The sequence below is a fragment of the Onychostruthus taczanowskii genome, unplaced genomic scaffold, assembly GCF_017590055.1.
Source record: "Onychostruthus taczanowskii isolate IOZ18803 unplaced genomic scaffold, ASM1759005v1 scaffold12, whole genome shotgun sequence".
Classification (NCBI taxonomy): Eukaryota; Metazoa; Chordata; class Aves; order Passeriformes; family Passeridae; genus Onychostruthus; species Onychostruthus taczanowskii.
The window spans coordinates 12029297-12042927 of record NW_024498351.1 but is presented as its reverse complement, the minus strand read 5'-3'; the positions used below and the strand labels follow the sequence as shown (position 1 = coordinate 12042927).

Sequence of the window (13631 nt, the reverse complement as noted above, 5' to 3'; positions counted from 1 at the left end):
TTAAATCTATATACTAAGTGTATACACACAGTAACTTGCTTCTCCTGCCTTCCAAGTAGATAATACCCAACAAAGGGTAATCTGAGTCTTCTATTTTATTTGCTTTATAGACATTAATGATGTTTTACAGAAAGAGTAATCACTATAAGTTTTAATAATGTGATGAATCAGATCCATTCAGAATGATAATGAAAATTATGTCAATAGGATAATTTCAAATGAACTATAAAAAGAATATGTTGAATACTTACTTTCTCAGAAATGGAAATACATTCTGCAACTACAGAAAGAAATAAAGAACTAGGTTAGCTATTGAAAGAGAGTAAAGAAATATTTTTTACTGAAAGAGATACCAAAATATTCAAAACAATTTAGAAATATCCAACAATTTAACAATTTATGAACAATTTACGAATTCACAAATCAACATACCAAGAATAGAATAAACACTTGCTAAGCAAATAAGCTTAAAGATAAAACTAACTTTCTGATTTAATATTACAACTGAAAGATTTAATTTCCATTTTTAATTAAAATATGAGCAAATCATAGCATTCTAGAGGCTTCTATGTTCATATTGTATGTGTGCCCAAGTCTGTAACTCTCAAGGACTAATATGAAATCTTTTTTTTTTATTTAAGATAATAAATCCAAATTTCAAAACTGAAGACAAAAATTTTAACAGACCTAAATGGAAATTTCTATAAAACTGTAACTTTTAACTTCCAGAATAAGAGTCTTGGAAAGAAAAGAATCTTGGAAAGAAAGACTCAGTCTGCCCTCCACATGGCCTCTGCATACATAAATACCTGTATGGAATTTTTCCAATTTGATATTCCATCCATTGTAAAGAAGCAAAATTTAGCATAGGCTTTTTATGAGTCAGAAAATTCCTAAAGACTTTACAATATTCCCCTTGTTTACATCTAAATAAAAACATATTTAAGTAGTTCTAAAAGAGTGAATTGATATGGAGACAATGAGTTGGGTAAGTAAAAGAGATTTAAGTCCTTCTGTAATGGATTTTTGACTTTAATTCAGCACAAACATGCAAAGCTCTTTATCTTTTTTGGGACTTCAAGAGCCACAAATGGTTTCAATTGCACTGTGTATCACAATAGTACCCAAAATTTATTTATTTTCTGACTGTTTTATTTTTCCAATGTGTTAGACAGCACTCAAGCAAGAGCTGTTCCACACTCTGCTCTCTTAGCACGTGCAGAACACACTTTAAAATGTCAGTGGGAGTTTTGCATGCATATGAAGAGGAAGCTGTAGGAGATGGCATTTGTCTTGTGGCTCTGAGAAGAAAAGTTTGCCCTAAAATAGTTTCTTCAGTAAGCAATTAGGGTTTTGGTTGGGTTTTTTTTTTGTTTTTTTAACAGTCACTTTTGTTTTAACAGAAAATGAAACTTTATGACAATTATAAATACCACCTTCCAAGAGACTGATCTGTTTTATTATGGTTACCTATCAACATAAAACAAAAATTGGTGATAGTAGTACTATTCTAATCAAGTCCTTAGTACTTTTTTTTTCTTCTGATCCAGGCTTCTCTCACAGCACTCCCAGTTAAAATAGATCAGTCTCAGAATAGACTCCAAAATATGATATTCCACATTCACAGCTACTTCTGTAGATGACATTATTTAACTCTGTGATAATGATATTGACTGAAAGTGTTATTAATCTTCAGAAGTTCTGAGGAAGAAGTAACCTATAACTGTGTAGCATAGCAGAATAAAATTTATATATTAAATGACATAGAAAGAACTTTCTGTTTCAATTTCTTTACTACTACTATTTTTGAAGCATTAACTAGCTTGAAAGACTGTCTTAGCTTTCCTGTTTTCCTGTTCCTACAAAAATGAGCTGTGATTGATTAAATAAAATCAAAGTTTTACTAACAAAATTTCTAACAAATTTTTGTTTGTTTCTTTGTTTTTCCTTGCTGTTAGCTTGGTAGCCACAAAGGAAACAGACAGCGCAAGATCTCGTAGCATGCCAATGTCGCCGTCCGATTTCCTGGATAAGCTAATGGGCAGGATGTCAGGTTATGATGCAAGGATCAGACCAAATTTCAAAGGTAATTTCATAACTAAACTTTCAAGCTTTCAGTCTGTCAGTATTACTGCTCACAAAAATGAAATTTCTGAAACAAATATGAAAACTAAAGGGTACCTTCACTGAAAAAAAAAAAAAAAAGGTGCCTTCTTTTGCCTTTCTTTTGTATGTGTGGCAGTTCATTTCAGTAGCAATACACTCTACACCTGCCACTTTCACAGCTGCCCAATTGTAGGCCTTTTGTAAATATACCTTATTCTTAGATTTGAGTTGTCTGATATGATTTGTTAGCTTCTTTCCTTTCCTGAAATGCTTACTGATGGATTCAGATTCCCTCCTTGGATTGCCATAGCATGAATCATTACGGAAAGCAAGCTCTGTGAAAGATTGGCCAAATCTTCATATCTGTCTGGTTCTAAAGAGTGTGTTAATGACATTGACAATCAAACTCAAGACAGCTTCTCTTAGTTACCAATTCTACCACCAAATTATATTCCTCCTTCCTGGCCCCCATTTGTGCCTTGAAATGACAAAAGGACCATCTTTTCTCTTGTTCTTTTCCCTGTTCTCAGTTCTCCAATGAAATTGTAAATTCTTAATGCATGGAATTTTGTCTTTTATGCACTTATCACAAAGGAGATTCAATTAAAACAAAGCAGATTCAAAGGCTGAAACAGTTTGCAAATGGAATGACTACATCTGAGGGTCTTAGCATATTATCCACATTCAGGCACATTAGAGTATTTAATGAAGGATTACAAAAACCATATTTTTATATGAATATGCAAAATATCATACAGACAAAGGCCATCCATTCTAGTCTGGGCAATCTGGGTAAATTTGACTACTCTTCTTTCTGAAAAAAAGGAGATCCAATGTTATAGTGGAACCATATTACCGAATTTTTAAACAAGGTATCAGTCTTTAAATTACCCAGAATATAAGTAAAGTTTTGAAACTTATTGTGATTAAAAATTATATTATTCTTACTTTGCCTTAGTTGCTTTATCCTATGCCTATCTTCTTGAGTCCAAGAGATTCTCTTAGCTCTAACATTTCACATAAGCCTCATATAAAGCTTTACTCCATGCTTACTATAAAAAATTTCCTTCAAGCTGGCAGTGCTTTCTCCTCTAAGTCATCTGTCACTGCCTTTCCATCTTAATTCTTATTCAGCAAGAAATGCTATAATTTTTTGACATCTCCAAGTTCCAGAAACTTAAGTGGTTTTGACTCTAAAGCCACTGCCATGTGCTGGTTTTACCAGAATTTACTCAGTCTGATTCATAAGGACCATGTAAGAGATTTGTCAGATTACTTCCTCATCAGCAAACCATAAACAGTTGGTTGTGTATATATAAACTTGTTACCCAGGATTTACTGCAGCTGGAAATGCTTTGCTCTTTTTTAAGTTAGTGGTGCTGATATTTTTCAGGAAACTATAAAGGTGCACTGGAATTTCAAACACATCTCTGTATGATTTGGGGATTGAATTTCATAGTTTGTCATGGACAGCATCCAATCACAATCTTCTGATGGGGCAGCAGTGAAGAACAGGCAGATGGTTTAGAGATTATGAAATTAAATGCAGTACTTCTTGAAAGTAAAATTCAAAGGATTTAGAGCTTTGTTTTGTAACTGTTGAAAGTTAAAGAGACAAAACCTAATTTGACGTTGTTCCTTTTCAAAAAGTGCACATTCTAAATCTTCTGGACAGCTATGCAGTTTGAACAGATCTGTCCAGAATGATTCAGACCTACCACTAAGAATAAGTATCTCCTTAAGTGACTTTGCTACTTTTTGGTTAGTTTTATTACTCCTACAAGAAGTGCTGGCGCTTAATGCCTTTTTGAGGTTTTAAACTGGTGATATCTTAAAAGAAAGAGGGTAAGTACTAATAAGGTAACTCACACATTAATTTTATATCATTTTTTGTTCCAGTAAGGTTCCTATGCAGACAAGATTTTTAATTACCGATTTTATTCATAATTAATCTTGGTCAAGAAGACAAAAATATATATTTTGTCTTTGTGGTCTGCTTTTGGATATGGAATACTGCATATAAGTTCTTGTTCAAAAAATATGTAGAGAAGATGTGGTGTTTATTCAGCTATGGAATACATCAGGAAATTGAGAATCATTGCAAAAGCTTTGTTCCAGTTGCTTTTTTTTTTTTTTTGTTACTGTTACATACCCAGTGTTACAAATCTATAGTAGAGTGCTTCTCTTACTCCGTATCCACATTACAGATAATAACCATTCCTGCAAGTATGGAAAATACTTCATTGCCTTTTAAATTTGAACACAATTATGTAACCTAAATGTAAAAATTTTAAATATTAAAGTAAAAATTTGGGCATTTATATAGGAAAATGCAAAATAGTATTTGCCCTGCTATTGGCAAAAAATTTTCAGCAATCATTAGTTTAGAAGCTTTGAAAGGCAGGATTTAATTGAAAAAAAAATTAGTTACATATGCTCTCCCGATCCAGTCTGGAAGTTGTTTGTATTTTTGGCTTTTTCATTATTTTCTAGCAATAAAACCTTTGTTTTTTGAATGAAGAGTAAATAAAAAATAATAAAATAGAAAAAAACATAATAAAAAGAATACTTTTGTTTGCTTTAAATTTGCTGATTATTTTACTGATTTTATTGCCATGTGACATACTAAGACATGAAGTATTACCTCTTTTTGATCTTTACAAATTTGTGTATTTGCAGATTACTGCCTACTGTATAACTTTCCCAGTGTTTTCTACTTAAGCTGGTTTTGTGTGGCAGCTTTTCATAGAATTTTTGATCCTTTTTGACTTTTTGACATCTTTCTCCCCAATATATTAGATATATTAATTCATATAATGTATTTACATATAATATTAACCGGTATCTATTTTTTTATAAAATTTCTCATTATTTCTACCAGTTTGGGTGGTGCAGAGGTAAGGTTTGCAGGGATAAAGTTCATTTTCCTGTCCCCCACCATCATACCTGAAATCTGGGGGTTTTTTTTAATTCAAGTTATACTTGCAGAACATGGTACACATTTCCACTGATTACAAAATTCACACAGGTGACAGCTGACTCACAGTGAATTGTATTTCCACAATTCTGCAAAGATTTTTGTAATGTCTGGATTTATATCACCTCAGCCGGTCAGTTTGTTCCTGTTCACTTGGTCTGAAATATCTTCTACAGTCTTCATACAAAACTCCAGCAGAATGGCTCTAGTATTTGACACAGCCAGCAATTGGAGATAAATGCTGCTACAAAGACTTCATTTGGCTTTTCTGCTCTGACCTTTTTCACTTCCATGGATACTTTTATACCTTAATCATCTTCTTTCAGCTTTCACATCTTGGCAGGATTCTATTTTTAATGCCTTGTAGATAGCAATCATTGTTAGCTTTTCTGTCTCTAGTGAGTTTTAGTTCTATTTCTTTTCTGCCTCTCTTTAATCTATGTTCAACTTGCCTGAATTCCTGTGTTGGAATATGACTTCCAGCTTTTACAGCTTCTCATTCGTGATTCTTTGTGACCATATTCTGGGAAGTTCATTTTTGCTCTCAGCGCAGTGCCTTTGAGTTAACTCTAAAACATTTGGAGGCTACTTTTAGCTTCTACTTTTGTGCCCCTTTTAACTAGCTATTAACTATTTTATTGTAATTTGAAATTAGGCATCAGCGCTGTAGTGATTTAGAGCTTTTTCTTAATATAAGCAACTGTGTTGATAAAGCAAATGTATTTTAAAGTATAGTACTATTTTAAACAAGATAGCATCACATCAAATTTGACAGGATGGCAGGTACTAAAACATGGAAGTGTTTGAAAGAAAAGCTGCTTTGCAAACATATGACTAATATGGGCAAGAAGTACAATTTTCTCCCTGTCAGCTGCCTTCATTCATGGTCCCTACTTTTCCTTTTTCCCTTGATTCTTTTCAGGACTTGAGCATGTAAAGCTTTTATTGAATTCTCAGAAGTACTGGATATAGTCAACAACTCTAAATAATTTACTACCAAAGTGATTGCAAGTGCCACCTCCTTACCTGAGAATTCTCCTCCATAGGTGTAGTCTTGTGTATTGCAAAGACTGAAGTATGTGTAGAAGTGTTTTGTTGGAAGGGTTGTACAGGACTTCAAAACGATTTTTGCTGTCAGGAAAGAAAGCTGGATGTTCCAAGTTCTGTCCTATTGGGAGAATTTTTAATGGACACTCTGATTCTTCAAGTATTTAATGTCAAATTTATTGGTCATGTTAGATTTCACTAGTTGCAACCCACCAGTAGTGGCAGAGGAGTTTCTTTCTTCAGTGGTACTAAAAAAGAGATATTGCAAAAAGGTTTATTAGACCAGTCTTCATTTTCCAGATACAGATCTCTTATTGTTAGACTGCTTACAACTACAAAAAGAATCCAAGTTCTCCAGTGCTGAAGTCGTTTATTGATATAAGAATACTGAGTTGTAGGAAGGTAACAAAAAAAACCTGGAGCTGGAAAAACCTTGTTTCTATTGGACACAGACTGAAATTGATAAGGAATAATGGAAAAATCAGCATGCTTTTCCACAATGACATTTTTAAAGTGACTTCTGGAAAATAATTTCAACCCTTTTCCATGAAGAGGCAATTCCTTGTTCAGTTATCACAATGACTGCTCTGCCACTATTGATTCTTCAAAATGCAAGATAAGACAAAACAACAGTTGACTGAGGGCCCATGGTAACAAAGAATTCAGTTATAACTGGACTCAAATATTTAGGAGAATTTAGGAGAAATGGGAATAGAATCTAAATTACTTTCTTGTAAGCAGTAAAGATAAGAGCAGCAATAATGCATTTCTTTTCCCAGAGATGACAGATAAAATTGAAGGTAGAAGCTGCCTTGAGTGAAGAAAGTCACTTTCCCCCTAATTGTTATGAGAAGTGACATGCATTCTCACTGAAATACACATCAAATATTTTTACTATCTATTGCAAATGGGATGGGGTTTTTTAAAATTTTTTATATAGAAGCATGTGTGCAGGTTTATACTGAACTTTGTTTCTGTGGGTTTTTTAAATTGCCAAACGTGGTCAGAAAAGTAGTGTACCTTTGAGAAGAATCAAAAGAAAATTATTAGAAACCACTCAATTTAATTGTGCATTAAATTAGTTGTGAATGTAGCATTATTTCTTCCAAAGTCAGTAAATATTGTTTATAATGGTTTATACTGAATAATCAATCAATAAGCAATAATTCTGGAACAGGGATTGGTGGGGTTTTTTTTTCTCTTTTGCAGGTCCTCCAGTTAATGTCACATGCAACATATTTATAAACAGCTTTGGATCCATTGCAGAGACAACCATGGTAAGATACTTTAACTCAGTCAACGTTTGAAGTTCAAATGAAATATGTTCCATGAGCTCTAAAGCTAGCTAGGGCTTCTCTTCACCTGGAACTCAGCGAGGAAGAAAATCACCTTCTGAGAATGGAAAGAGAGAATTCCTAATTTGGCAATTGATTTTTTTTTCCCTAACAAAAGATTTCATCATTTTACCATCACACACAAGTAAAAGTAAAGCCAAGGCTAGAAGTTTGGGGTTTTTTAATTATTTCTGCCTTTTATTTGACAGTTGCAATGAAATAATTATTACATAGATATTAGTTTCAATAATGTTCCACCTTCCTAATCTCAAAAGTGCTAATTCATTAAGCAACTTTGTTAATAATATTTTTTTAATTTCATCATATACAGTGTATACTGAGATGTATACTTTGTTTTAAAAGTCCTTCTTCCATATTGCACTGAAATAATAGGAATTACTAAAACCTTGAATTGGTATATAAAATTTGGAATAAAAAGAAGTTGGTTGCATGCTTATGTACATGCACTTAAAATTTGTCTACTAAAGAAAGACAGATGATACAGTACAAAAAGATGAGATTTTAACAAAATAAGGAGAAGAAGTCAGACTGTAAAGGTAGAAAAACTAGATATTGAACTGTAAATTGACGAGGACCCCCAGGATAATCTCACTAAAAGGTAGACATACGCTAGTAACTTGGAGTACAGATGTAATCACTAAGTTTTAGTGTGGGAAGATACTGGCATTCTTTCTCTCTACAAGCGTTTCACATTTGTTTGAAGTTAAAAATACCTCTTGGAAAACAGTTGCATAGTAATTTTGGGGCAGAGCGGGTTAAAATATCAAGATGACAGAACTGTGGGACTTTGTAAGATCCAAATATATAAAATACTCTGAAATCCCAACAATTTCAGGAGTCAGGATATGTACTTAGAATGGCAGAACTGAATTGATATAGCAAAAAAGAGAAAAAAAAAAACAACCCAAACAAACAAAAACCTACAAAAAACCCATAACATAACCAAGGACCTATAGTTAGGAAAATAAAAAGAAAAATTCATATAGTGAAATATTTATGTCCCCTATGTTCAAGTGGTGTTAACAACTGCCTGTTCTTTACCTACCTTGGAACATAGTAATAGATGTTACTGAAAGAAGTAGATTTTTTTTTTTTTCAGATAGAAAATCACTTTAATTTGTATTTGAGGGCCTTTCCAGATTGCAAATCCCAAACAGATTGACAGGGCATCTAGAGAGATTTATTCAGGTTCAGTCAGAGGATTAAGCAATACCCACATGATTAGAATAGTGTTCCACAGCTACTTCCTAATGTCTGGATGAGTGAATCTGGTCCAAAAGAGGAGACAGAGCACAAGGTCAGTAAAGTTCAAAGACCTAGCCACTCAATTGCTATATAAAGAAGTTATACAAAACTGAAGTTATTAACACACAAAAATTGTCCTGAGTTTGGGAAGATGATGACCAAGTTCACATCTCAGTGGATTTTCTCTCCAAAACCAGATAATTATAAACATTTCCCTTCAGAGCAACTCAGTTAAGTTAGTACAATATTTCTATTTTATAATCAAACTACATTCTGCTCTGTGTTACCTCAAAAACAAATAGAAACACTCAAGGTAGACAATAACCTGGTCTGTAACAAATAGTTCCAGGTAATGTAACATGTTACAGAAAATACCAACCCTGGTCAGAACCACAAGTTTTTTCATTCTCTTATTTTCATGCATTCAAAAAGTGGATATTTAAGCATGACCTTGACCTTCGTGATGCTTGTGTTCTGTTTATAATGTATTCACTGGCATAGCTCAAAACAAACTTCAGCTTATTCTCAGCAGCAGATGCTCTCTCAGAGACTCAAATCTTTATTTGCAGAAGAGCAAATTCTTTTTTCTAGATAGGACTTTCAATTGTGTGGTTTATTAGCTTTTCTTCTCCCTAACACTGATGGTGAACTTCTAAAAGACCTGAAAATCTTTCTACCTTTAAATGACAATGAAAACAATCTTGCATTATTTCACAAACTGAATTTTCAACCATAGTTAATTCACTCCAGTTCAGTATGTCTTCAATTTTCACTATTTTATCAATTGAATTTACTGCATTCTTAAAATACAGGTACCTATGTCTTAACTCATTAGAACAAACTCTTAGACTCAAAAAGAACTTTTAAATTCTTGATAAATGCCAATCTGTAAACAGAACCGGTTAAGTAAGCAACAAGTGCAAAATAAAAACTGGCCACTGATACCTTGTATTTAAAAGTAGCAGCTGATAATGGGACACATAAAGCTGTATACCAGCTTTAAAGGAGTCCGAACGCATCCAGCCCTGTCCTCCGCTGTCGCTGCAATTGCCCCTGGCAGTGTCCTTCTCTGTCCGGGTCTCTTGCTGATGTCCAAAATCTTTGAGCTCCCTCTGCTGCCTCGGCTGTGCACAACAGAGGAAACAGGCAGAAAAACAAGGGGTTAAAAAAGCCAGCGTGGCTTGCAAAGGAGCCCGGTGTCAACTGCGCCCTGCTGGGCTGGACAGCTCTCAGTAAGGGCCAGGAGTGCGGCGGTGCGCAGTGCCAAGGGCAGTGTGCTCCTTTCGGGAAAGCACGCTCCCTTTAACTCACCTACACCTGCTCTAACAGCGCAGGAGAGGCAGGCAGACCGAAAAAGTAGCATCACTTGGCTTACAGCTTGTCAGCTCTGTAAACTGCCCCCCCTCCCCCCCTCCCTCCCTTTCTTCCTAGGTGATTTTAAGTGATCATATAAGCAGTTTCATTTATATCATGTATGCTCTGAGGAGGCAGGCAAAAAAGTAAACTACATAATTGAAAGCTCCCTTAAACAAACTTTTATAATTGGCACCACTTAGGATCCAGCCTCACCAATTTTTCTGTTATCAAGCTCAATGGTAGCACTAGATCTGTGCATGTCTCAATATTCACAAAGATATTCACAAAGAATTTCACATGCATCCTCTTGACAAGAAAAACTCCTATTGCTTCACACATATAAAGGAAAACCTAGGACCAGTGCTTCATATTTTACATGTTGCTGTTATTCCAGGCTTTTTACACAGAAGAATTTAGAAATCTGGTAGAATAAAAGATTAAAAAAATTGCGAAAACCCAGACTAAAATTACTATTTCAATATCATAAAATTAACATATTTAATGCAAATTAACATGTGAAGTTTTTCATTTGAGATAAATAGTAAAAACTTAAGCACACATAACATTAAAAATCCAACAAATCGGTTGGGTTGCTTGGTCACATAAATTAAATATATATTGGCAATACAGGAACTATATCCTACAGGAAAGCAAATACTTTTCTTACTAGTGCAGTGGAACTTAAATTTCAGCTTTTATCATAATACCCTGAAACTCTTTAGAGAGTTTTTGTAGCTCAGGTTGCACTCAGCTTGTACTCACACTGTGTCTCCCAAAGCTAATAGATTTTGTGATCATTAAGAGCAGCGTCATAGATATTGTTGGCAATTACCAAAAAATAAGAGATTATTCAGTCACACAAGGTCATAATAATATCAGTGCCAACATTTTCAAGTGCAAATGTTCAGAGTCAGAATACTGAATATGCAAGACAATTAGTCTGTTGGGTACCTAGTAGGCCATACCAAAATGTCTGCTTTTGTTCTAGGAAATGTGACTGATAAACTTGCTCAAGGTTTTCTGAGTTTTAAAGGTCAGATGCAACACTGACCTTAATGCAGATTTACAGCAATTTTTACTCAGTGTGTGTTAATATGCTTAGCATAATGCATGTGCTCAAAGTGCATTGAAGGGAATGCTCACAGAGAGATGTGATGGCAAATAACAACAGTGCAGACAATTAACGCTGAATTAATTAATTTAATTTTAATGTAACACTCTTAATTAATCTCAATTAACAATTGAAAACCATATGTCTTTTATTTGGCCTTAACGTATTTTTGCTCAGGGGTATTTCTTGATTCAGTCTGAAAAGAGTTCAATGTTGATAGGAAGCACATTATAGATCTTTCTGTACTGCCTCCACTAATGAGATTATCTTGCACTTACAAATAAAATGTGCTTTTAAACAATATCAACCCATTTTTAAGCCACCATAATTACTGTCCTTTCATCAGCCACAGCTCTTTAATTTCTTTAGCTTCATCATTCTTCAATAAAAATTTCTGATTTTGTTCTATTGTACCTATTCTAGGTTGTCTTTCAGTAGATTGCTTGGAAGAAGTGTTCCCTTGTACACATTACAAACCTCAATGCTAAAGAGTTTCATCAAGAATTTTTCTTCAAATCATTTAGGCTGATGTCTCAAATACAAGGAAATAGATGCCTTTCTTTACTGAAAATACACTGAAAAATCTGTCCAGTATATATAGCAATGTGTTAATACTGAAGTGTGAGGAAGAAACATCTATGCTTTATATCTCAGATGAGTGAAAGTGAGGCCTTGCAATAATGGCCACTTTACAGTTTCAGAATTTTTAAAAAAAGGCCCTCTGACAATCAACTCCCTTCTATCAAGACACAGAAAAATTTATTGTTCTTGTGCAAGTTTGGGCATCAGATTATATAACATCCTTTATTTTTCATGCACTGGCCTCTGCCACCCTGATCCTGGGTTACAGAGTCAGGAGCAGACAGAGGTTTAACAAATTCTAGTGGGTCTACAGCTGTCCAGTTTGTTACGTGTCCAGAGTAATCCAAGCAAATCCAGATGCTGAACCTGAATTCCAAGCAGAGATATCATATCACCCTCCTGAGATACAGGATCTATTCCATATTATAAGGAAATTCTATAGGATGCAGCCAAAGTTTGTTTGGAAAAACACATCGGTACATATACAAGATACAAACTAACAAACAAATAGCTTTTTCTTTTTTTTTCTTTTTTTTTTTTCAGATTAAAAAATGAATTCCTGTACCCATTGGTTTTCCAAGCAGAAATGGAAAGCATTTTTATGTACACTTCCGCTCTGGAACTTTTAGTTTAGGATAACTTTTCGGATGGGAATCTTGAAATTCCCTGGAAATTGTGGTGGAAGATATCACATAAAACACTGGCTGGCTTTACAACAGCATAACAAAGTGGAGAGGGACAAGAAAATACAAGGCAAAGGTAGCACAACCATGTTCCAGATGTCTCATCAAATTTCAAGGTGTGACATGGCGTTGCATTGCAGCAGTGGATCGAGGGTGATGTGTTGTACTGCACATCACTAACGGGTGTTGAGGATGTGTTTTCAGAGGCACTGGTTAGGAATGAGTTCAATTTGAAACTGTGCATAGAAACATGAGAGTTAAGTATCTGATTTGCTGATATATGCAGAAAAATCTATACTACTACCAAATGTATACAATACCTTAAGCTTTGACTTCCTGGTCCTGGAAGAAATGTCAAATCATGTATACAGCTATCTATACCAGCTTCAGGTATAAACATGTTCTGAAAACATTTTATAACCCATTAGTCAGAGACTGTTTCTTAGGTCTAGGGAAGTGGTAGCAGTAGCAGACTTGCTGCCTGTGCACTGGGTCACATGTTTTTTAATTCTTGTTTACATTAATGGAAACCTAGCTTCAAACATTTTTTACCTCATTTGAAGAAAAGGCTGGATCCAGACCTACAGTTGCCTTACTACTCTAAGCTAGAAGTAGTTGTTCTGGTTTATCTAAAATAGATAAATATTTACCAGTACAGGAGTTAAAATCAGCTCATCCAGACATACAAATGTATCCTTCTTTCTGGTGCATTTTACAAGCATTCTTAAAGAATTTGCAAAACACTTTATAATACTGAGCTGAACAGCTCAGTTTATAGACACAAAGCTTTCTACTTCCCCATAGCACTTACTGCAATCATTAGCTACAGAAGACCTGAAGTGACCTCCTTCATCATCAGCTCAAGCCCTTGCTACTGCATACAGTGCTGCTTTAAATAGTACTCATCACCTGTTATAATGCTTCCTAAAATCAAAATGGTTTCTTTACAAACTTATCAAAGTTCTTCCAGAATCTTTATCTTCTCATTCCAAGGGAGACTTAGCCTTTAGTTAAATTTTTATATCCTTTGTTTACCTAAAGTGATCTAATCTTCTAGCAAAGCTGGGAAACAGGTCACATCACTTATTTCCCCTTATCTGTGTTTGTTTACATCGATTCCTTTCCTCTGGTTGCTCTTTTTCACTTAAAGGGAAAACCATTACTTGTAC

The 13631-nt window shown here is 34.4% G+C and overlaps 1 protein-coding gene across 2 annotated transcripts in view; it reads left to right on the top strand.

Annotated features, from left to right (window-relative positions):
- GLRA3 (glycine receptor alpha 3) overlaps positions 1 to 13631 on the top strand; it is a 76132-nt gene that overhangs the window by 19008 nt on the left and 43493 nt on the right. The window contains exons 2-3 of one of the 2 annotated variants that reach the window (XM_041395676.1): positions 1959 to 2086; positions 7340 to 7407. In XM_041395676.1, coding sequence (XP_041251610.1) covers positions 1959 to 2086; positions 7340 to 7407 — 196 coding nt within the window. Of the gene's footprint in view, positions 1 to 1958; positions 2087 to 7339; positions 7408 to 13631 lie in introns of those variants that run through there. The other variant, XM_041395677.1, reaches the window with a different exon arrangement.